We start from the raw sequence: 26108 nt of genomic DNA, 5'->3' as shown, positions 1-26108 counted from the left end.
CCAGGGGACATCACCACCTGCAACAGAGCACTGAAGTGCACCATAGAGTTCAGTCATTGCGAAGTCAAGACTTTTGTACGCACAGAACGCCTGTGTCGTCACAGCAGAGTACTAGCTAGGACTTGCCTGTTACGACAGGCTATGGTGCTTGTTTCTGTGTGTGGGGACAGTGGATCAATGGGCACAGTTGATGAATGGACACATTTCAGTTGTACAACTGACTAGGTCAGTATATCCCTTTCCCAATATGTAACTTTTTGGGTGACCCGACCTCATTCACATACAAATTTGAGTTATATCTGTCATTCTCATTGAAAGCAAGTCTAAGAAGCAGTAGATTGGTGCTGTGTGTGTTATTTCTATTGTTCCCATTCTTTAGTTTTTTAAAAATATTTTTACTTTCAGTTTTGTACACCAGCTGAAAATACAATATTTTTGGTTATGGGAAAACATATTTCACAGCGGTTTAAATGGCACAATGATTTGCTACACTATACTTGCTTATTTTGTGACATATAAACTGAAATTAGGCAAACTATTAGAATTTTAGAAACCAGGAAATGGCAGAGCAGTTATGACTAAATTATAATTCTCGTGCTGCATACTGATCTCGTCCATACGCCCTGTGTGGTGGTGTATCGATGGGCCTACAGAGTGACGATGGATACAAGTGAACTCTGTGTCTTCACCTCTCACCCGGTTTTACTTTCAACAAACAGGAAGTACATCGTGGGTAAAAATTGTGGGTGAGGGAAACAACACCAATGGCATCCTCTGAAATAGCTGGTGAAGTCCTAGCTAGACAACAACTGCAACTTTTGTTGAAAATTTTGATTTCTATAATTCCTCAGTGGAAGTTTAAACTAGAGAGAAATCATTGACTTCCTCTTTCAAATCAGGAAGTTAGACTTCCTTTGGTCAGCTGGTTCTCTTGACCTAGTTAACCAGGGCCAACCAAGAATGGTGAAGAGGTTGAGGAAAGTACAATAGAAAGAAGGAAAGTACAATACTAAACCACTAATAACCTGGGCTAGTGAAGTAGGTACCATTCTAGGACTGCTACAGGCAGCAAAACTGGACAAGCCTGGGACAATAAAGTGGTTTACTGTTTACTCTTAAGACTGACCTAAGACGGAGGAGCTGTAAAGCAGACTGGACCTGACTTAGAACAGTAGGGTGGACTAAAGCAAACCACATTAGATTAATGATCTGTGAGTCACATGGGCCTTACCCATCCTCTCTCTCACTCACTTACTCACCCCTGTCAGACAATGAAACAGAGAATACAAAGACAGGCCTGTCTAACATCCCGGTGTCTGTCCTGAGGTGGGATGTGAGTGAACACACCGCTCACAATGCCTCATTGGATTATCTTTGAATGTTTGTTTTCAATGAATGGATTGTGTATAAAAACACACACTGCTAATCCCTCACTCCTTTCTTGCCTGGCTAGATGGGATGTACAAGGTGCTTGGTGAGAGCGAGAGATTGGGGTCTCAGCCAAGTCGACGCTACTAGCACACTGCTTTGTAAATGTTTCATTTTAATACTATTTCAGGTCAAAACCATGTTTGTCTCTGTAAAAGTTCTCCGCAACAAATACTTAAACGTTTTTTTTTTTTTTTTTCAACGGAAAGCTAAAATAAGCATTTTCTTATTGGACAAGTCCAGGTAGTCTTTCCATATTCCAGTCGGTTGTCTTCCGTTTGGCACCTAATGAACACGACCCTGATGCCACTTCTAGGTTCAGTCACATTTCATGTCCGAGTTGTTGGTTTTGCTTGTGTGAAGTTTTTAAGAACCGCTGAGCAAAGTGAGCATTATTTTATGAGCTAATCTGCTCTGTTCTTCACCCGCTGAATGACCAACATGAAGAAGGCAGACTCTTATGTTGCAGTACAGCATTACCATTGTACTACTCATTTCATCAGTTACAGATAGACAGCCATAACATCCTGTTATTATAAACAACTGGAAAGATGGGACCTTCTCTATAAACAAAACTGACATTACCTTGCTGGCCATTAAGTGTGCGTGTTTAGATTTTGGAAGTGTAGAATCAAATTTTATTTCACATGCTTTGTAGACAACAGCGAGTAGAATGTAGGGAGTAGAAAATAACATGGCTATATACAGGAAGTACCAGTACCAAGTCAGTGTGCAGGGGTATGATGTAATTGTGGTAGCGATGTACTGTACATATAGGTAAGGGTAAAGTTACTAGGCAACAGGATAGATAATAGACAGACAGTAGTAGTAGCAGCAGCGTGTGTGTGTGGGTGCCATCTTAACTATGGTTAAGATGGTGCCCGACAGAGGGGCTCCGATAAAACATTGGAGGTTTCTTTTTTTTTTTTTTTACCTCAAATGTTCTTAATCAGTTTGTTTTCATGCATTACTACATACACCCAGGTATTGGGATACGAAATAAAAACAATGAATTATAATATTTTGATAAAACAATATACAGTGCATTCTGAAATTATTCAGACCCCTTGACTTTTTCCACATTTTGTTACATTACAGCCTTATTCTAAAATATATTTATATATAAATGTTTATGTTCCCTCATCAATCCACACACACTACCCCATAATGGCAGCAAAAACAGGTTTTTAGAAACTGGAAATATCACATTTACGTAAGTATTCAGACCCTTTACTCAGTACTTTGAAGCACCTTTGGTAGCGATTACATCCTTGAGTCTTCTTGGTTATGATGATACAAGCTTGGCACACCTGTATTTTGGGAGTTTCTCGCTTTCTCTGCAGATCCTCTCAAGCTTTGTCAGGTTGGATAGGGAGCGTCGCTGCACAGCTATTTTCAGAACTCATATGTTTGCTCGTGTTCAAGTCCGAGCTCTGGCTGGGCCACTCAAGGACATTCAGAGGACATTCAGAGCGATGAAGCCACTCCTTTGTTTGCTTGGCTGTGTGCTTAGGGTCATTGTCCTGTTGGAAAGTGAACCTTCACCCCAGTCTAAGGTCCTGAGTGCTCTGGAGCAGGTTTTAATCAAGGATCTCTCTATCTTTCCCTCGATCCTGACCAGTCTCCCAGTCCCTGCTGTGAGAAAAATATCCCCACAGCATGATGCTACCACCACCATGCTTCACCGTATGGATGGTGCCAGGTTTCCTCCAGACGTGACGCCTGGCATTCAGGCCAAAGAGTTCAATCTTAGTTTCATCAGACCAGAGAATCTTGTTTCTCATGGTCTGAGAGTCTTTCAGTGCCTCTTGGCAAACTCCAAGCAGGCTGTCATGTGCCTTTTGCCGAGAAGTGAATTCCGTCTTGCGACTCTACCATAAACGCCTAATTAGTGGAGTGCTGCAGAGATGATTGTCTTTCTTGAAGGTTCTCCCATCTCCACAGGTGGCCAGCTCTATAAAGAGACTTGGTGGTTCCAAACAGAGGCCACTGTGTTCTTGACGAACTTCAATGCTGCAGAACATTTTTTGGTACTCTTCCCCAGATCTGTGCCTCAACACAATCCTGTCTTGGCGCTCTATGGACAATTCCTTCCAACTCATGGCTTGGTTTTTCTGTTTTTAATACATTTTCTAAAAGCTGTTTTCATTATGGGACATTGTATGGGGGGGGGGAGTATTAAATTCATTTTAGAATAAGGCTGTAACGTAACCATGTGGGAAAAGTCTAGGGGTCTGAATACTTTCTGAATGCACCAACGATACCAGCCCACAGAATGACATGGATGGAATGGGCGATTAAGACGTTGATTTTCATTTAGAACAACAATAGTGTAATGTTTGTTATGCCTCTTTATCAGAATTGGCGCTCATATTAATAATTTGACCGTGTGCCTTGCGAATTGATGCCATTCTCTTATGTTTATCTTTTGTAAAAAGAAGCTGTTACAGGACTGTTATTGACTGTAACTCTATCACTAATCAAATGTATTGTAAGGGAAACGAAAATATGCTATGTGTTGCATTAGGCCTTCAGAATAATACAAAACATATCCTTGACTCGATCAAAGTTGATGAGCAGGAAAGGAACAATGCCAGTCAGGCCCACCACAACTATGCCTACATTTTTTAAAATTTATTTTACCTTTATTTAACTAGGCAAGTCGGTTAAGAACAAGTTCATTATTTTCAATGACGGCCTAGGAACAGTGGGTTAACTGTGGTGTTCAGGGGCAGAACGACAGATTTGTACCTTGTCAGCTCGGGGATTTGAACTTGCAACCTACCGGTTACTAGTCTAACGCTCTAACCAATAGGCTGTTAACCTGTTAACCTATAGACTATATATAGATAGATAGATAGATAGATAGATTATTGTCCATTTATATTAAAAAAAAACTGAGTGACTTAGGCCTAGCAGTTTGTACAGGAAGAGATGTAATTTACAGATGCCTGGAAAGGAGCATCACTTTATCAAATCCTCCTTCAGAGTCACATGCATGTAAGACATTTTAATTTCTATATAGTATCAGAAAGAACCAGCAGTAGTGTATTAGTGTCATATAACTCTCAATTGAAGAGGTGCAGCTCTATTTCCAACTGTCACTTTTTCCAAGAATATCCGTGCTGTTCATGCATTCAGAACATGACCACTTGCAACAAAACATAAAAGCAAAAACCAATAACATACAATTAAAATATGCTATTCTGTCATCAATGAATGGGCAATAGACACCTGACAAACTGATAATGGTGCATGTGACTTCAATGAACTGAATGAGGAAGAGGGTGATTGAATTTGATCTGAATTCTGAGGGTGAAGAGGATGATTGAATTTAGAACAATAGTGTAATGATGAAGAGTCGTGGGCGGTCTTATTTTATTATGAAAGATTGATATGACTCAGGAAATGATATACCATTTTATAGACGCTGAGTACAACCATACAATAGCAAGCCCAACCAAACAAACGGATGCACTGACAGCATTGCAAATGTTGCAGAATTTAGATGAGTTGGATGGTGGGTTGGCTATTGAACTTGAAATCGACGTTGCTGATGAAAAGTAATCTGATTCTGATGTTTACTTCGAGCCTCTGCCTCCGATGCCTGAGTCTCGCCGCAGAAAAACAACAGAGCCAATAGACGTTAATCCCAACTGCCACGGTGAGACAGGAGTCTGGGAGGGATATCACGGTTTGGGTAGAAAGGAGTGATGAGTTTGACATGCAGATGTTGCAGCATATCAGATTGTACTGTTGCTTATGCGCACAGAAAAGGAAACCGTACATGAGACATGTTTATGGATGAACTCAAAGAATTTATTGTACTCTTGTGTGTCCGCGGAATGTTCGAGTCATTTTGGTATGATCGGTATGGGGTGGACCTTTTTCCCCAGAGACCATGCCACACAACCTCTTTAGAGAGGCCATGCCACACGTGCGTTATGTGCACACAAAACAAGGCCCGTAAACTGAAGTTCAATCAATTTTGTTTGTGGGGCTTGCTCGCACAAAGCCCCGAAAAATGTGTACCGACTGTGGCCACGAAGCATAAAGAGAAGACTAGATTGATTCATGTGAAAAGGCACGCGTATAAGGCCACAATACAGTTTCCAATACGATCAACAAATTACTTTATATCTTGTCATTAATTTTTTTTAATGGAATTCATCCTTTATGATTGTTCATGCGCTGGTGCTTTTGTTTAGGCAAATCATTGCACCTGGGGTTGTTTTATTATTTATTATTATCATCTTTTTAATTTCTACTTTGTAAAACAGAGCTGTAACTGGACTTTTCCTATTAACTCTATTACTAATCGAATCTACAAATAAAGTTTATCAAATGGATTACATTAGTGTTTTTATTGTAAAGGAAACTAAAATAGGCTATAGGATTACATTTTATTGTAAAGGAAACAAAACAAAAAAAATCCTGATATATTTCTTCGTGCAATAAATCCTCTACAATAGTTTACACTGTTAATCAAGTGTTGGTGCTTATGTTTGAGCACCGCCCGGCAATGTTCTCTAGCGCAGGGGATCCCAAACTTTTTCACTCTGGGGGAAGGCCCCCCTTCCAGCATTGGCGAACAACCCAGATGTGAGTGCTATGGGGTGATATTCATTTTAGACAAGTTACCTTAGCGTTCTTGGGCACAGGGACAATGGTGGTCTTGTTGAAACATGTTGGTATTACAGACTGGGTTGAGGATGGGTTGAAAATGTCAGTGAAGACTTGCCAGCTCACTCGTCAGTGCATGCTCGGAGTACGCGTCTTTGGTAATTCATCTGGCCCTGTGGTCTTCTGAATGTTAACCTGTTTAAAGGTTTTCCATCGGCTACAGAGAACGTGATTGGCTCTCCAGGTGCAATTACTTTGCTAGTGGAATGTTGTTCAGTGTAAAGCTGTGCTCTGATGCCACTTTTAGTCCGTGTCCTAGAAATCACACATTTGTGTTTTTTGGTTTAAAATGTAACACACATGGAACAACACACGAAAGGGACTCTGCATACCAGGCATTTTTGTTACCCTCCCCAATTCCCTCTGAGCAGAATCAGTCATTCTCTTTCATGCATCGGGATGTCACTGAATTCCAGCGCTCCTCTGTGTGCATCGTGATGTCACTAAATTCCAACACACCTCTTGTGCGGTTGTGCCAAATCACAGTAGACGATGAAGAGGAGGCGGGACTTTTGCTGGTAATTTCCTGTTGCACAGGAAAGGAAACGCATTCTTAGATGGCTAGTTTGTAAAATTATGGGGCGTACTTCCTGCCAGTTCCCGGCAGCTTTCACACTACATCCAGGAATCCCAGAACTCAATTTCTAGGGGGGTCCTTTTAGTGTGTGTGTGTGTGTGTGTAGCTTTTTGCCCCAGTCTCTGCCCTTCCTGACTTGCTGTTTATTCACTCGATGGGATTCAATGCGTTCATATCAAAATGTCTCCTCATTATTTAAGCCGTCAGCATACACCTCTCCTAAACACCTCAGTTACTTTGGGGAAAATGCACAAGACTAAATGAATAGAGCCTCAGTCAGTTTGTATAATGTGTAAATGTATTCGTGGATTGGTCCAATTTAGTGTTAGGGTGCTCATTTGTATTTCCTGTCTTTACTGCAAGTTTTTGTGTGTTAATCTGTTTACAATACATGCATACATACACACATACACACATACATACATACATACATACATACATACATACATACATGACTAACCGAACACCAATTAAATTCCAAATGAAATGAACACCAGTAAACATATACACCATCACAATGGAGGTTGAAATGTGTGTTTTGGCCCATGTACCGTTTTTCTGGTTGCTTACTGTTGTGTTGTGTGTCGTTGTCTCGCAGCACGATAAGAGACCTGTGAGAGTACTGTACACCGCCCTGGAGGAGAAGGAAGCCCAGAACCTAGAAGTTGTAGCCTTCTGTGAAGACGTAGCAACGTAAGCCACCGTGTGTGTGTGTGTGTGCTATAATGTTTGAATGATTCGGTATGCAGCCTCACTCCAGTCCTTTCAGGGTGCAGTGATGAATATCTGTGCTCTGGGAATCACTCTGACATGATGAACACCTGCATTACACTACACACACACACACACACACACACACTATTCAATAAACACAGATATGCAACAAATATCAGCAAAGCAGAAGAGTTTTTGAAGTTCTTTGGATCCCATAAGGAAGTACGGGGCCGTAAAAGTGCGCCAGGTAGCCTAGTGGTTTGCGCGTTGGGCCAGTAACTGAAAGGTCGCTGGTTCGAATACCTGAGCCGACATGGTGAAAATCTGCTGATGTGTCCTTAAGCAAGGCACTTAATCTGCTCCAGGGGCGGCATATGTCTGTCTGACCCTGTAAAACAACACACTAGATAGGTACAGTGAAATGTATGTGAAAATACATGTTTTATTTTTTTTTATGGGAAGTTAAGTAGGAGAATGGATCATAAATGGATTATCTACTAGTTTATGGGTGTATAACTTCTAGATAAGCTAATTTAAGGAAATACAAATAAGATAATTAAGGATATGAAGTTTATGAACGGTAAAGATGACATACTGGCTTCTTTTTTTTCAGCCTGAGGTCAAAGTTCACCCATGATGACCTCCACACCAACCCGGGGTATGTGCTGAGTGCAGTCATCCCTCAGAGGGACGGGGGCGGGGACAATGGCTGTAGCGTCAAGGTGTCCATCGAGATCTCCGAGTCCCAAGAGCCTGTCACCTTCACCTGCGATGGTAAGGACAATAACACAATACACCTACTAACATTGCTAAATCCCATAAACGTTCTCAAAATTCCCAGGTTTTCCAGAAATCCCGATAGGAGAGTTCCCGGGAATCAGGAGGGGAAACAGAATCCTCCAAACGGGATTTCTGGAAAACCTAGTAATTTTAGGAACGTTTCTTTGCAACCCTGACCCAAACACAGGTGCTCCGTGGTCCCCGTTCCTGAGTGTGCAGGCTTCGTGGTGGACACCTTTATACCCATAAAAGTATGCAATGACATCAATTGGCCTCTTTTTTTAATTTTTTTATTTTAATTTAACATTTTTAGAATGGAGCTCTTCCAGGTTTCAATAACCCAACTCCAATTAATTTGACTTTTCTATTTGTATCTGAGGCATTTCCCTTTTTAAGACTGATAGAAGATAAGAACACTGGATGAGAGGTCTGAAGGAGGAAGCAGCATTCGGGATCAGCCAGTTTACTATTATCATTTTTTTAAATATGTTTTGTTGTTGTGGGAATATGCCACATTCCCTCTCCTCACATAAAAGGTTGGGCCCCTGCCCCAAAGGCCTTCTCTATACCCTTGTCCCTGTGTTGCACCAAAGGCCTTCTCTGTATCCTTGTCCCTGTGTCACCCCAAGGCCTTCTCTATACCCTTGTCCTGCAGTAGTTACTGTATAAGGCCTTCTCTATACCCCTGTCCTGCAGTAGTTACTGTATAAGGCCTTCTCTATACCCCTGTCCTGCAGTAGTTACTGTATAAGGCCTTCTCTATACACTTGTCCTGCAGTAGTTACTGTATAAGGCCTTCTCTATATTATCTTCTCATTCATCCAAAGGGCTTTTCGTTTACTCTCTGGGGGTGCGTTGTCATTGGCTGACCCCAGGTTTGTAGCTCCGCCTCCGAGGCAACCCCTCCAAAGCCGACCCTTTCCCAGACAACTCTTTCCCAGACAACTCTTTCCCAGACAACTCTTTCCCAGACAACTCTTTCCCAGACAACTCTTTCCCCAACTGCTACTGTTGCAGCTTCTCTGCTCTCCGCTGACACTCTTACTGTATTTAACAGCCAATCAGAGCCGAGCTGGCTTCTGTTACCGGGGAGATAATGACTTCTTTCTTAGGCTAGAATCTCCAACAGCAAGATTTAGGTTAGTGATACCCTGGTGTGGGGAGAGGGGAAACCCTGGGAACTGGCTGAGGTGGATGTCTTGTGGCTTTGAGTGTTGGATGCCACCTTAATCAAACCATCTCTTTTTAACTCTGCTGCAGTTCTCTGAAATGCACTGGCCATCATACTCTCTCTCTCTCTTATTATCTTCTGGTATGTTCTTTCTCTCACTTGTTATGTTCTCCTTTTGCCTAGCATCCTGCTGTGTTGCTAGACTAGTACTGTAATCATAGACACCAATCCGGCTTTAGACCAGACCAACCCCCTAACACCCATGTTGGTGTGTGTGACCTTGCACGTCTCAAACATTCCAGCACAATGTGTGAGTTTGTAGAGTCTTTTTTATTTTTTTTATTTTATCAACACACACCCTCGGAAATGCCAGCCTGGTCCCAGATCTGTTTGTGCTGTCTTGCCTCCTCCTATAACCAGGAGGCAAGGCAGCACCAGCAGATCTGGGAACAGGCTACCAAAAGGCCCCCCTCTTCGGTCGTTGATGATTTTAGCCTCCCAAGTATCCCTAGAAAGCCACCTCACAGCACCCACCCACTACCAAGGCGTGACCAATCAAAACACGCTCTGAATCCCTCTAGTATTGGTACCTTAATCCGGTCCATTCCTCAGTGGGTGTGGGGTTGTTATTGCTGGAGAGCCCGGGGTGATTTTTCGTGTGTGTGTTGGCATCAAACGGAGAAGGCAGTAACCCCCCGCCAGAAGTGGCAGATCTGTTGTGTGTCAGGTTTCACACACACACACACACACACACACACATATTTCCTAGAAGGAGACATGCTGACATGTGTTTTCCAATAACAGAGTACTGTAGCATCTTGAGATCTGGATTCGGTTAACTGTTTTTATTGAATAAGGGAAAATGGTAATAGAATATGAATTAGCCTGGTCCTAGATCTGTTTATGATATCTTGACAACTCCTATACGGTCATTATCATGACTATAGAAGTTGGCAAGACAGGTCTGGGAACAGGTTAAGTATGAGTATAATCCATCCAAGAGGCCCTCCATGGTATTAAAAAAAAAATTAAACTTCTGTCGGGCCAATTATTGACTGTTTTTACATGAGTGATCGTTTCGGACATAGTTCCATTGAGCCTCTTGGACTTGGAATCTTCACTTATTGCGTGGATCACTAGATCTATCCTCCTCCTTTAATTAAAATCTGCTCCCCTCCTACCTGTGACTAGACATAGACAAAGGCCATCTTGCTTTATGCCTGATGCCCCTTAGTAGTGTGAGATGCAGCCTATGACCCTGTACAAATTCTTTACATGTGCATTCTTCCTTTCTCCCTTTCTTGTGTTCACTGATTACAAATGAGTAGACCATTGAAAGCCCTGTGGTGGAGGGCTGGCGCTCACCAATCATGTCTAATCAGTGATTACTTCAAAGAAGGGAAAAGGGAAGGATACACTTTACAGGTCTGTGTATGCAATTATGCTTGTTTTAACCATCCTTCCTCTCCCCCCCTTTTCTCTCTCCCCTCTTTTAATCTCTCTCTCTCCCGCCTCTTTCTCTCGCTCTCCCGCCTCTTTCTCTCTCTCCTCGCTCTCTCTCCCACCCACCACCTTCTACCCCATAGTGAGTTCTCCTGTGGAACTCCTCATCATGCAGGCCCTATGTTGGGTTCATGACGACCTCAACCAGGTGGATATTGGCAGCTACGTCCTCAAGGTCTGCGGCCAGGAGGAGGTGCTGCAAAAGTGAGTTCTGTACATACTCAGAAACCTCACTGACCCCTGCGTTTCCCACAATCCCGCCTCAATGTCCCCTGGCAGAGAGAGGGGAGTGAGATAAAAAGAAGGATATCAATAAGATCACTGCCAACATTCCACAAGCAGGGAGCTATTTGTCTTTTAATTGTGTTAGGAAAATGTTTCCTTTTGGCCATTTTGCAGAGGATGCTTTTACTAATAAACAACGGAGGGGTTGCGCAATAGCAGGTCTTAGGCACATTGTGTGTATACTTATACGTGCGCACATTTTGAGTGCTTTGTGTCTCGCTACAAGTTCGTGCGTGTGTGTGTGTGTTATCAAGACTCTCCCAGCCTTGTCTGGTCTTGGCAAGCCCTCAGAAAGTGATGGAATTAGACTCCGCCGATGTTTCCATTGTTCCCTGCTAAGCATAGCATCTCAAGTCAGGTCCCCCTCTCACTCTTTAGATTCATGGAAACTCTAACTTTTAAGTGGGTGTTAAGTGTTTAGCCTCTTTGGGCTAGGGGGTGGTATTTTGTCTTCCTGATGAAAAGCGTGCCCAAAGTAAACTGCCTGCTACTCAGGCCCAGAAGCTAGGATATGCATATAATTGGATTTGGATAGAAAACACTCTAAAGTTTCTAAAACTGTTAAAATAATGTCTGTGAGTATAACAGAACTGAAATGGCAGGCGAAACCCAGAGGACAACCCCCCCCCCCCCCCTCATCATACCACTGATTTCAATGGCTGGTACTTTAATAATAGGGCGAAATCGTGCCTGATTGCAGTTCCTAGGGCTTCCAGTAGATGTCAAGTCTTTAGAAAGAGTTTCAGGCTGGTTTTTGGAAGAAAAAAAAAAAAAATTCTAGGTGGCTTCCATTTTGGCTGTAGTGTTTTCAAGCGCGTGAATTAGAGCTCGTTCTTTGGTATTTATCTCTGGTAAAGACAATAACGATTCTCCGTCTTAAATTGTATCATTTATTTGCGTATTAGGGTACCTAAAGTTTGATTATAAACGTTGATAGACTTGTTTGGATAAGTTTATTGGTAACGTTTGGGATTAATTTTGTATATATTTTTATATATTTTGAAGGAAGGAAACCGAGTGGATTATTAACTGAAGCTCGCGCGCCAGCTAAACTGAGTTTTTATGGATATAAAGAAAGACATTATCGATCAAAATGACCATTTTGTAATGTAACTGGGACCTTTAGGAGTGCCAACAGAAGAAGATCTTCAACAGTAAGGCATATATTATATCGCTATTTCTGACTTTCATGTCGCAACTCCCTGGTTGAAAATGATTTGTTATGCATTTGTGTGCTGGGTGTTGTCCTCAGATAATCACATGGTTTGCTTTTGCCGTAAAGCCTTTTTGAAATCTGACATGGCGGCTAGATTAACAACAAGTTAACTTTTTATGGCTGCAGGGGCAGTATTGAGTAGCTTGGATGAAAAGGTGCCCATTGTAAACGACCAGCTCCTCAGTCTCAGTTGCTAATATATGCATATTATTATTAGTATTGGATAGAAAACACTCAAGTTTCCAAAACTGTCAAAATATTGTCTGTGAGTATAACAGAACTGATATTGCAGGCGAAACCCTGAGGAAAATCAAAACAGGAATTGGCTTCTATTTTGAAAACTCCATGTTCCATAGCCTCCCGTTGCTGGATTTAAAGGGATATGAACCAGATTCCTTTTCCTATCGCTTCCTCAAGGTGTCAACAGTCTTCAGACATAGTTTCAGGCTTTTATTTTGAAAAATGAGCCAGAGCGATAACATCGCGTCAAGTGGTCACGTGAGTTTTGCTTGCGCAACAGAATTTGGATAGCTATTGCTTTTCCCTCTCCTACTGTGAAAGACATTTGCGGTTGATATATTATCGATTATATATTTTTAAAACAACCTGAGGATTGATTATAAAAATGTTTGACATGTTTCTGTGGACATTATGGAAACTATTTGGAATTTTTGTCTGCGGTGTCGTGACCACTCTTTCCTGTGGATTTCTGAACATAACGAGACAAACAAACGGAGGTATTTTGGATCTAAAAATAATCTAAAGATCAAAAGGAACATCTGTGTAACTGGGAGTCTCGTGAGTGAAAACATCCGAAGATCATCAAAGGTAAACGATTAATTTGATTGCTTTTCTGATTTTCGTGACCGAGCTACCTGAATCTAAGTGTACTTAATGTTTATCGTGCGATCGATAAACTTACACAAACGCTTGGATTGCTTTCGCTGTAAAGTAAATTTCAAAATCTGACACGACAGATGGATTAACAAAAGGCTTAACTGTGTTTTCCTATATTGCACTTGTGATTTCATGAATATAAATATTTATAGTAATATTTATTGTATGTAGTGCTATGCTATTCAGCGGTTGTTGATGACACTTATACCGATATCAGGATTGCAGCCATAACAAGTTAAGCTTTATTTTGATGTATTGCACATGTGATTTCATGAAAGTTTAATATTTATTAATTTTAATTTTACCGGATGTTGTCGAAATGGGACGGTAGCGTCTCACTGATCCGCAAGAAGTTAAACAAGATGCTGGAAGTCCCACTGTAGCCTATAGGATGTCTAGGTGGATCCACCATCATTATTTTGCTGACATCATTCCATCGTTTGATCTATATATGTCAAAAGGAGAGGTGGTAAGGGCTAGGGCCTGAAGGCTAAAATGGAACTGGGCCCGTGCCTCACAATTGTTTGAGCATAAGGATATTACTGCCGGGTGTTGTTCATTTGAGCAGGCAACAGGAAACATTTAAAAATGGATTGAAAAGACAGAAGAACATGAGTGTTTCTTTTTGGACCAAGGTAATCCCTGATGTTTTTTTCCGATTGGTGCCATGATATCATATTGACCTTTGACCCCTATGGTCCTGTGTCCTCTCCATAGTAAACACAGCCTGGGCAGCCACGAGTATGTACAGAGCTGCAGGAAGTGGGAAGCAGAGATCAAGCTCCAGCTGCTCTCCCAGAGCACCATGAGAAGGGATCTGGCACGATCGGTAAGACCCAAACCAACAAACCAATCAGCGACGTATCACTTTGGTGAGTGTGCGTTTGTCACAAAGAAAGACCAGCTAGAGGTCAGAGGCCTGGAGGAAGGTCAATGAAACAGACAGACGTCCAGAAAGACAAACTTTCAGACTTGCGGAGAGAGAGACCGACGGGTAGACTTGCGGAGAGAGAGACCGACGGGTAGACTTGCGGAGAGAGAGACCGACGGGTAGACTTGCGGAGAGAGAGACCGACGGGTAGACTTGCGGAGAGAGAGACCGACGGGTAGACTTGCGGAGAGAGAGACCGACGGGTAGACTTGCGGAGAGAGAGACCGACGGGTAGACTTGCGGAGAGAGAGACCGACGGGTAGACTTGCGGAGAGCGAGACCGACGGGTAGACTTGCGGAGTGAGAGACCGACGGGTAGACTTGCGGAGAGAGAGACCGACGGGCAGACTTGCAGAGAGAGAAAGATATCTCACATCAATAGCTAGAGAAACTGCAGTCCAAACTCGGTCCTCAGCCCTTAAATGTGCCTTGCCCAAGCGAGGGAAAGTAATGATCGGAGAGACAACGTTCTTGGTGGAAATCTTGAAGTTGAGCTTAAAAACAACCAACCTAAAGCTATTAATGTACCTAGTAAGCTAACATAGCTAGATATAACTCCTGTCAGGTAGCTTGCTAGTTACAGTTACCCATAGCTGGCCAGCTAATTTTATTGTTTGGTCATTTATTCCAATACATTTCAGAATTGCCAAAAATATGTTAATGAAGCTAGCTACGTTTTTATAGGCTACTCACTACAAGACTAAGCCAATTTGCCAATGCTAAATTCATCTACATACATATATTTTAGCAAGCTCGTGTTATCATTTTGTCTTGTCGAAAATGCAGCTGTGTTGATTAAATATGAAACTTCGTGGCCACCAGTGTATGACACGTGACTACAGTTTGTGTTGAATTGTGGGTCATGTCAACCACGTGACCATGTCACTTGCTCCCTTGAGCTAAATCGAGGACCGAGGGTGGCTACGTTATTGAATTGGACCTCCATTTAAGATGGCAATCAAACTCCATCCGGTTACAATGGGGATTCCCCCAAGGGAAAGTGGCTAGCTGAGGGGGCTGAGGGGGTAAAAATAATGTGTTTGGACTGCAGCCATTGAGGACCTAGTGAGACTGGAGTGAGATCACAGTGAGATCTCATTGTTTCATGCTTTGTGTGCATGCAGGCGGAAGATGACTCCTCTCCGGTGGACTTGGAGAGGCACCTGAGCCAAGTGGAGAGGCTGTTTAAGGAAAAGGTCACCAGGTAGGAACTTTCTTTCTGCTTCTTATCGCATCATCTTCACCATTGTCTGGATCCAAATAAGGCCATCTGGAATTCCCAATAACTATCTGTTGATTCTCTCGCCCCCCCCCCCCCCCCCCCCAGGCAAGGCTTGGCCGACTATCTGGAAGGCTATCACAATCAAGTCAACATCTGCCTGCAGAATGAGGTAATTTATGAAGTTAATTCACCTCTTTGATGCAGCATTGAAGGCCTTAAACATGTATGGTGGGGTTGTGGTGCAGAATTGCTATCAGGCGTTGAATGGGGGTTGTGCGTTGCGTGGGTAGTTCACACACAATTGCGAAAGGCCTATAGATTCCTGGAAGACGTGCTGTTTCAAGAGTCACTTGCATTGTTGAGTAACTCAATAGAGATTGCTCTCACACACACTCTGAACAATGACTTTGTTCCACCACAGAGTACCCAGTATAAGACTGTGGATGGGGTGGTTCAGATGGTGAAGAACCTGTGCTGTGCCCTGGATGAGGTAGAGACCCAGGCCATCACAGAGGCAGTCAAGAAAGTCAAACGCTCAGTCAACCTCCCCAGGACACGCTCGCCAGAGGTACGTTCAACGATGCATAAACATCATATGAATATATTAATATATTATATTAATATATTAATGTATGGGTTGTTCACGTCTCTACTACTGGGCACCGACCTTTTGATGTAGCCATTCATTTCAACGACTATTTCACCTAGTAAAGTGCACAAAATGAGAAGTGAAGTGACAACAGTGAACCATCATATTTGTCTATTGAAGATCTAATAATGAAAGAGAAGGATTTCTGTTTTGAATTTGGTCAAGTTTAGAAGAGATTAGTTCCCTATTAGTTCCTGCCCTGGCAGCAGCTACTCTTCCTGGGGTTTATTAGGGATCCCCATTAGCTGTTGCCATGGCAGCAGGACCTCTTCCTGGGGTTTATTAGGGATCCCCATTAGTTCCTGCCCTGGCAGCAGCTACTCTTCCTGGGGTTTATTAGTGATCCCCATTAGCTGTTGCCATGGCAGCAGGAACGCTTCCTGGGGTTTATTAGGGATCCCTATTAGTTCCTGCCATGGCAGCAGCTACTCTTCTTGGGGTTTATTAGGGATCCCCATTAGTTCCTGCCCTGGCAGCAGCTACTCTTCCTGGGGTTTATTAGTGATCCCCATTAGCTGTTGCCATGGCAGCAGGAACGCTTCCTGGGGTTTATTAGGGATCCCTATTAGTTCCTGCCATGGCAGCAGCTACTCTTCCTGGGGTTTATTAGGGATCCCTATTAGTTCCTGCCAAGGCAGCAGCTACTCTTTACTCTTCCTGGGGTTTATTAGGGATCCCTATTAGTTCCTGCCATGGCAGCAGCTACTCTTCTTGGTTTATTAGGAATCCCTATTAGTTCCTGCCATGGCAGCAGCTACTCTTCCTGGTTTATTAGGGATCCCTATTAGTTCCTGCCATGGCAGCAGCTACTCTTCTTGGGGTTTATTAGGAATCCCTATTAGTTCCTGCCATGGCAGCAGCTACTCTTCCTGGGGTTCATGAAGATAATATTATAATAATATTAATCATATAACATTATTACACCACTACATATCTACAATACAAAATGTATAATACCACCATACAACATTATTTCAATGTACGTGTGTAGAGTGCTAGCGTGTGTGTGCGTGTGTGTGCGTATGCGTTTGTGTGCGTGTGTGTGTGTGTGTGTGTGCGTATGCGTATGCGTGTCTTCCCAGACCCTGCTGTTCCATAAGGTGTATTTGTTTTATGTTTTTTTATCTGATTCTACTGCTTGCATCAGTTACTTGTAGCACTGTGTGCCTCCCATAGAAAATGCCTAACCACTTGTATAATCTATTTGCATACACTTCAAGCAGACATGCATACCCCACCAGACATGCCACTATGGGTTTCTTCAAAGTACCCAAACCAAAAACAGATTTAATGGGTCACAGTTATGAATAGAGCCATGTAATCGTGGAAGGCTCCTCCACCAGAGGAAAGAAAGTTTAGCTTTAAAAAATATATAACAAAGCACCTCTCCTCTCTCTAGAGATCTGATTTAACTCTACTGTATATAAGTGTGTAAATAGTAATTATGTTCTGTTTACAATATATCACTTATTTATTTTGTCTCTAACAGTTCTGTACTTTGTCATGTGTGTATGTTTTATGGAACAAATAAAGTGTCTGCTGTATGTGCGGTTGCTAACGGGGATCCTAATAAACTAAACTAACAGCTCTCTGAACTGAAGAGATAGGACAGGACAGGATTCCTATCATTCATATCTGTTTTACGTTTCTGTCTCAGGTGGGCTCCAAATCCTTAGGTGGCTCGGCAAATGGTGAGTGCTACAACAACCAGTCACATTTAAAAAAAACACACATTTAAAAGTTTGACTCAGCAAGACTATGATCCGAATATCATCACACACAGTGGCGCAACTTCCTGCTTACAGAAATCAACAAAAAATAGTTCAAATCATTTGAGTTAACATGACCCTCTCCATACCCTCTGACTCCTCCAGGTCACCTCAGCCCCGTAGAGGAGAGCATGTGCTTCCTGACGGATGCCGTCTATGACCTGGCAAAGCTCTACCTGCGCTCCTTCTGCCCCGCCTCCTCTTCCTCTAGCTCCTCCTCTGACTCCTCCTTATCCATCTCCCAGCATGCCGAGGGGGAGTCTCCTGTGGAGGGGCGTAGCTGTAAGGAGGCCTCGGGCACCACTGACCACCTGCAGTTCACCCTGTTCGCCATGCATGGCATCCCTGCCGCTTGGGTCAGCAGGTGAGTCTACCAGGCACCACCTATTGGCTTGACATGGTAGTGCAGCTAGCTAGCGGTTTACTAACACATTGTTTTGCTATTAGCTACTTTTTGGGGGATGGTTTGATAATAATAAAAATAAACAGGAAAGATCTCTCCCACTTATGCCCCATACTCACCTAGCAGTCCAATAATTAACTAAATACAATGTGGCACTTTACAAAGTTTGGATGCTATGCTACACATCTGTTTTATTTATCCTCAAACATGTTTGGTAGCGAATGTCAGAGGTAGGACCAAGTCACTATTATTCTAGTCAGAAGCAAGTCACAAGGTCCGAGTCTCAAGTCGAGTCCCAAGTAGAACGGGTCAAGACTAGTGTCAAGTCCAAGTCGTGCATTCTAAGAGCAAGTAAAGTCTCAAGTCAAGTAAAAAAAAATCTATCCATGCAACAACTTGTTCAACTACAAGTCTTTGTCTGTTCATTGAGACTATCAGACAGCCCTTTTCATGATTTTGTCTACAACACATGTTGATGATGAAATGGTGAAATGGGGACCATGTAGCAGTCGTAAGGACATGACATCAGCAGGTTGACGTGCTCAGAGTGTAGATTTATTTACAGGTCTTGGTGATCCAATGGTGAAAGCACTATATCATATAAAATATACCAGTGCATTTACCAAATATACAGTGTATTCGGAAAGTATTCAGACCCCTTGACTTTTTCAACATTTTGTTACGCTACATCCTTATTCTTAAATTGATTACTTTTTTTTCCTCATCAATCTATACACAATACCTCATAATGACAAAGAAAAAAAACAGGTTTTTAGACATTTTTGCAAATGTATTAAAAATAAAAAACGGAAATATTACATTTACATAAGTAGTCAGACCCTTTACTCTGTACTTTGTTGAAGCAGCTTTGGCAGCGATTACAGCCTCAAGTCTTCTTGGGTGTGACGCTGCAATCTTGGCACACCTATATTTGGGGAGTTTCTCCCATTCTTCTCTACCGATCCTGTCAAATCAAATATGTCAGGTTAGATGAGGAGTGTTGCTGCATAGCTATTTTCCAAGTCTCTTCAGAAATGTTAGATCGGGTTCAGGTCCGGGCTCTGGCTGTGCCACTCAAGGACATTCAGAGACTTGTCCCAAAGCCAGTCCTGGCTGTGTGCTTAGGGTCGTTGTCATGTTGGAAGGTGAGCCTTTGCACCAGTTTGACGTCCTGAGCTCTCTGGAGCAGGTTTTCATCAAGGATCTCTCTGTACTTTGCTCTGTTCATCTTTCCCTTGATCAGGACTAGTCTCCCAGTCCCTGAAAAACACCCACACAGCATGATTCTGCCACCACCATGCCTCTCTGTAGGTTTGGTGCCAGGTTTCCTCCAGATGTGACTCTTGACATTCAGGCCAAAGAGTTCGATCTTGGTTTCATCAGATTAGAGAATCTTGTTTCTCATGGTCTGAGTCCTTCAAGTGCCTTTTGGTCAACTCCAAGCTGGCTGTTATGTGCCTTTTACTGAGGAGTGGCTTCCGTCTGGCCACTCTACCAGAAAGGCCTGATTGGTGGAGTGCTGCGGAGATTGTTTGTACTTCTGGAAGGTTCTCCCATCTCCACAGAGGAACTCTGGAGCTATGTCAGACTGACCATTGGGTTCTTGGTCACCTCCCTGACCAAGGCCTTTCTTCTCTGATTGCTCAGTTTGGCCGGGGGGCGAGCTCTGGGAAGAGTCTCTTGGGTGTTCCATTTAGGGGTCCCATTTAAGAATGATGGAGACTACTGTGTTTTTGGGGCCCTTCAATGCTGCAGACATTTTTTGGTACCCTTCCCCAGATCTGTGCTTCGATACACTCCTATCTCTGACCATTCCTTCAACCTCATGGCTTGGTTTTTGCTCTGACATCCACTCTCAACTGTGGGACCTTATATAGACAGGCGAGTGCCTTTCCAAATTATGTCCAATCAATTGAATTTACCACAGGTGGACTCCAAGCAAGTTGTAAAAACATCTCAAGAATGATCAATGGAAACAGGATGCATCTGAGCTCCAGTTCGAGTCTCATAGCAACGGGTCTGAATACTTATGTAAATAAGCTATTTCTGTTTTTTATTTTGTATAAATTTGCAAATATTTCTAACAACCAGTTTTAGCTTTGCCATTATGGGTTATTGTGCTTAGATTAGATTTTTTTTAAATGTATACTTTTTTAATCAATTTTAGAATAAGGCTGTAACGTAACAAAATATGGAAAAAGTCAAGGGGTCTAAAGTCCTTCTGAAGGAACTGTACACAGGCAATAGCCCAAAAGAATTAGCCTCTGTATCAGACTTAAAGACATGCTCCGGTACTTTGTGACTACTGGCTAAAATGTAAACAAATGTACCTGAGAATCCTTTTAACCTGTCCTATCTGAATGGACACTGGTAGAGGGCAAGGCTGTACAGCCTCCCCTTGAGAAACCAAATGGAATCTGTCTAACAGGTCGTCTAAAAGGTAGGCCTCCACAACATAAGCACTTGGCCTCTAGGACCATACGATTACCACCAATCAACGGCTTCTACAATGTGAAACTTTATTTCCACATACTTTTGTCTTAATCAGACTTAATTATTATTCATGAGATTTCAACACATGCATACATGGAACAATTTTATCTCATTCAACGTTCTGACTCCAAAGCCTGGAGCTCAGGCCACGTAGCCAATTTCTATGTGCACTGAGGCACGCACGTTCCTATTATACACAATCAGAATGACCGAGACATAGGACACAGACACACGGAACTCAGACGTAACCCGGGAAATATGAACAAAGGAAACCGTACAATGAATACAAATAAATACACAGAACTTCTACCTCATGAGTTTTGTTAACGTGCATGTGCACAATAAACATCGCGCCACTCAGAGGGTAAGAAATGGTTGGCTAAATGAAAATGTATCGGAAGCCTATCAAACATGAAACGAATGTCTACGTGTTGCAATGAAAGGTTCGGGGATGGAATGATGAAATGCTAGCATTTATTGTAGTATTAGATGGAATAGAGATTTACCACATAGGGCCTATTCATTTAAACATGTGAAAACAACAGCAAACATTTCAACAAGAGTAACTCCACTGACAGGAGTTTGGAGAGGGCAAGTGAAGAGCCACGCCTAAGGTGCGTCCTCACCACAGTAATAATTAATTTTAAACAAATTCCAAATGCAAAATTCATAACTAAATTAAACATGTCAAGCAATTGTTACATACCAGTAGGCCTATGCTAGTAATTGTTACATACCAGTAGGCCTATGCTAGTAATTGTTACATACCAGTAGGCCTATGCTAGTAATTGTTGCATACCAGTAGGCCTATGCTAGTAATTGTTGCATACCAGTAGGCCTATGCTAGTAATTGTTACATACCAGTAGGCCTATGCTAGTAATTGTTACATACCAGTAGGCCTATGCTAGTAATTGTTACATACCAGTAGGCCTATGCTAGTAATTGTTACATACCAGTAGGCCTATGCTAGTAATTGTTACATACCAGTAGGCCTATGCTAGTAATTGTTGCATACCAGTAGGCCTATGCTAGTAATTGTTGCATACCAGTAGGCCTATGCTAGTAATTCTTACATACCAGTAGGCCTATGCTAGTAATTGTTACATACCAGTAGGCCTATGCTAGTAATTGTTGCATACCAGTAGGCCTATGCTAGTAATTGTTACATACCAGTAGGCCTATGCTAGTAATTGTTGCATACCAGTAGGCCTATGCTAGTAATTGTTACATACCAGTAGGCCTATGCTAGTAATTGTTGCCCCATTATTGCTGATGAGCTTGCAAAGTATTCTTGATCACCAAACAATTTTTGGAGCTGCTTGTTTTCCATAATAAATCATCTTCTCTTCCTATAATTTGATGTTTGTGCTGCACCCTATAGCGGTACAGCAAATCAGCAATGTGTATGCTAGCTCACCACCCGGCCTGTTTGTCAGTTCGCTGGCACAATCAGAGTGCCGAGTGTGCGTTTCACTAGCCAAACTGTTGCAGGTTTTTTTTGCAAGGGCGATGCTACGGTCTCTGGCTGTGTGTAGAGTAATCCCCGTAGACTCTGTGCCACAAAATGAGAGAGAACGCATTAGAAAACATGGCCAGATAATTTCTCAAGTCAAAGTTGAGTCTTGAGGCTCTGAGTCAAGTTTCATTATTTTATTTTCTGTTGAGTCTCAAGTCATGAAATTTGTGACTCGAGTCCACAACTCTGGTGAATGTTGCGTGAGGCTGGAATGTCTGCTAGGTGCTGTTGCTCGGTAATTGGACAGTGACTCTTCTGTTGTTGCAGATGTGCACAGTTGCACACCCAGGAACGTATGTTATGAACTGAGCCAAGAAAGAGAAACCCCCTGTAAAAAAAATATATATTCTTTACTCCTGGTTACTTACCAGTCCCATCGTAATAGTCACTTTCTGTTTGCCCATTTCTGAATGGACTTGTCAGTGCCTGTCATTTGGTATAACTTTCACTTTTTGCACCACACCTTTATTGCCCTGGTCAAGTTCTTTTGAACATATTTTAGTTCAATATAAAATTTTAAAAAAGTGCCATCATTTGAAGTGGACTTAATTGCATTAAGGAAGACACTAGAAACGATAGTTTCCACCTCTAAGAAGGACTTGGCCCTAGAACTGATACCTTTGATCTCTTGCACCTCTTGTTTCTCTCCACATCTCATTTTCCACAACAGTATCCGTGGCTCTATTGTATCTATATCCATCTTTCTTCCTGGAACAGACGTGAGCCAACCTTTCCATTCAGTGAGCACAATCTTGCACGGCAGTGGAGACTTGGAGTGGCCCATTTTGACTGTCTCACTCAAGGGTTGTGTTCATTATGGCACACAATGGAAAATGTTTTAAAACACTGGCAGTGACCGTTTTGGTCACTGTTCTTCCGTTTGATGCCTAATGAACACAACCCAGGCTTGGTGGGAGGGAGGCAGGTCCAAAATGCCACTGGAAAATGTGTTCCGGACGCCTGTGCCTTTGTGTTTGGCCAACGAGGGTTAAAAAAAAGAGAGGCACTGGTAATCGCAGGCTATTTCCTTCTGCCCGTCATCCATAGGGCATCGTCCAAGAGCTAGCACTACATGACCAAAAGTATGTGGACACCTGTTTGTCATGCTGAACATGAAAGGGCCTTCCCCAAACTGTTGTCACAATGTTGGAAGTACAAAATCATCTAGAATGTCATTGTATGCTTTGGCGTTAAGATTTCCCTTCACTGGAACTAAGGGGCCTGAACCATGAAACAGCCCCAGACCATTTTCCCTCCTCCACCAAACTTTACAGTTGGCACTATACATTGGAGCAAGTAGCGTTCTCTTGGCATCCACCAAACCCAGATTTGTCCGTCAGACTGCCAGATGGTGAAGCGTGATTCATCACTCCAGACAACGTGTTTTCACTGCTCCAGTGCCCAGTGGCGGCAAGCTTTACACCACTCTAGCCGATGCTTGGCATTGTGCATGATCTTAGACTTGTGTGCAGTTGCTCGACCATGGGAACCCATTTCATGACACTCTCTCGACGAACAGTTTTTGTGCTGACGTTGCTTCGAGGCAGTTTGGAACTCTGTAGTGACTGTTGCAACCGAGGACGGACTATTTATTTCGCACTTCAGCACTCGGCAGTCCGTTCTGTGAGCTTGTGTTGCTTACCACTTCACGGCTCAGCCACTGTTGCTCCTAGATGTGTCCAATTCACAATAACAGCACTTACAGTTGACCGGGGCAGCTCTAGCAGGGCAGAAATTTGACGAACTGACTTGTTGGAAAGGTGCCGTCCTATGATGGTGCCACATTTGAAAGTCACTGAGCTCTTCAGTAAGGCCATTCTGCTGCCAATGTTTGTCTATGGAGATTTCATGGCTGTGTGCTCAATTTTATTCACCTGTCCGCAACGGGTGTGGGTGAAGTAGTTTTGAAGGGGTGTCCACATACTTTTGTGTATACATATAGTGCATTTTTAGGAGGCATGGAAAACCTTTCTGAGCACCATATCAATGGAACTCTGAACATTTTAATCCCGTAACACGACGAGAAATGAGGCCCGGAAATATTTAGCCTTGAACTAACAGTTACTCCAACGTTATGGCATGGCTGGAATCGTCTCATCATTAAGGAGGGACTGTTCTGATCTGTTGTGGCTAGCGTATTACACACAGACACACACACACACACACACACACACCATCTGTAGGCACAGTGATGCATCATGTCACCAGCAACAGTGAACGCATGCACACCGTGCTGTGTTGAAGCACAAGACAGATGGCGTTGAGTAATAGGAAATCTTTTGGAATCCTAAATGGTTCACTGCCTGGTTTTCTCATTGGAGCTTATGGATTGTCAGGTCTTTCATAATGTCAAAAATGTCTTGCATCAAAAATGTGAACTGTGAAAATAAACAGAGCCAACTTAACACCATTTTTTTTTTTCTCTCTATAGAATGATGGATTTTAACTCCAGAATAATTAGTTCCTTCCTTTCTTTCTTTTGCAGCTATGAGAAGTACTACCTGATGTGTGCTCTGACACACAATGGCCGGAACCTGTTCAAGCCTATCCAGTCCAAGAAAGTCGGCACCTACAAGAGCTTCTTCTACCACATCAAATGGGACGAACTGTACGTCACTACTGCCCTCTACCCATAGAAATACAATACCGTTAGACAAGACATTATACATAACACAACCATATGAATTTTCATTGTATATTGTTCTGTTTTTATGTGTACATGATCACGAAGCAACTGAACAAACCAATAATAGCTGACCTAATCTATAATATTGTTGTATTGAATTTTGTGCCTATACCAATCTTGAGTTTCCCATTTAGGGTCAGATGTCAACTAGGGTCAAATTTCCTTAGCATCTCTTGCACAGGCCCAGTCACAAACACCACAAACATAGCAGGACAATACTACAAACTGATAAGACATGACAGCATTTAAAGGATTGTTACCTTGTAATACATGTATCATTTAGTCAACCGCTGGATACAATTACCAGTAATAATTACAGATTCCACATAACAGACACTTTTTATCCAAAGAACCTTAAGGGTACAGTCAGTGAGTGGTGGGTGTGGTGTGTGGGTATAGAGTGGTGAGAGTATGTGATCGTTGAACCCTCTTACCAACTCACACACACACTACCATTACATATCACAGACGATGCACATTCATACTTACGCTATTGTGTGTGTGAGAGGAACTATATGTAGTCAGACTGCGCAGAATCACTGATCTACAAAAATTACCTTACGTCCCACAAATAACTACTCATTATGTGATCAGGATAAGCGATGCTGCGCCTTGCTTTGCTCAAACTGATCTCTCTCTCTGTCTCTCTCTCTCTGTCTCTCTCTCTAGGATCAACTTCCCAATGGCGGTGGCCCTGCTTCCATTGGAGTCCATGCTGACTCTCTCTCTCTTCGGGGTCCTGAACCAGAACGCCAGCGGCTCCCCAGACTCCAACAAACAACGCAAAGGACCAGAGCTGCTGGGCAAAGTCTCCCTGCCCCTATTTGACTTTCGACGGTATTGCACAACCACATATACATTTTAGCAGTGTGGTTGTGTAATTTCTGTGTGTCTGTTGTGTTGTATGGCATAGTCTTGTGGTCTATTTCAAGAGTTAATTGTGTGTAATCGCTGTCTATTGGGGATTCAGAGTGTTGTGTGTTTGTGTGTAGGGGGGTGGCGTGTTTGTGTGTAGGGGGGTGGCGTGTTTGTGTATAGGGGGGTGGCGTGTTTGTGTGTAGGGGGGTGGCGTGTTTGTGTGTAGGGGGGTGGCGTGTTTGTGTATAGGGGGGTGGCGTGTTTGTGTATAGGGGGGTGGCGTGTTTGTGTAAAGGGGGGTGGCGTGTTTGTGTGTAGGGGGGTGG

General features: G+C 42.8%; 1 protein-coding gene across 1 annotated transcript in view; it reads left to right on the top strand.

Annotated features, from left to right (window-relative positions):
- LOC110522731 (phosphatidylinositol 4-phosphate 3-kinase C2 domain-containing subunit alpha) overlaps window positions 1-26108 on the top strand; it is a 66285-nt gene that overhangs the window by 14301 nt on the left and 25876 nt on the right. Inside the window, exons 4-14 of the mRNA XM_036969413.1 lie at window positions 7287-7381; window positions 8016-8176; window positions 10940-11060; window positions 13972-14083; window positions 15310-15389; window positions 15513-15576; window positions 15829-15975; window positions 17714-17747; window positions 17931-18189; window positions 24724-24846; window positions 25594-25761. Of these exons, the coding sequence (XP_036825308.1) occupies window positions 7287-7381; window positions 8016-8176; window positions 10940-11060; window positions 13972-14083; window positions 15310-15389; window positions 15513-15576; window positions 15829-15975; window positions 17714-17747; window positions 17931-18189; window positions 24724-24846; window positions 25594-25761 (1364 nt within the window). The remainder of the gene's footprint in view (window positions 1-7286; window positions 7382-8015; window positions 8177-10939; window positions 11061-13971; window positions 14084-15309; window positions 15390-15512; window positions 15577-15828; window positions 15976-17713; window positions 17748-17930; window positions 18190-24723; window positions 24847-25593; window positions 25762-26108) is intronic.

The sequence above is a fragment of the Oncorhynchus mykiss genome, chromosome 30 (assembly GCF_013265735.2).
Source record: "Oncorhynchus mykiss isolate Arlee chromosome 30, USDA_OmykA_1.1, whole genome shotgun sequence".
In the NCBI taxonomy this organism is placed as follows: Eukaryota; Metazoa; Chordata; class Actinopteri; order Salmoniformes; family Salmonidae; genus Oncorhynchus; species Oncorhynchus mykiss.
This window is presented reverse-complemented; position numbering and strand designations above follow the sequence as displayed.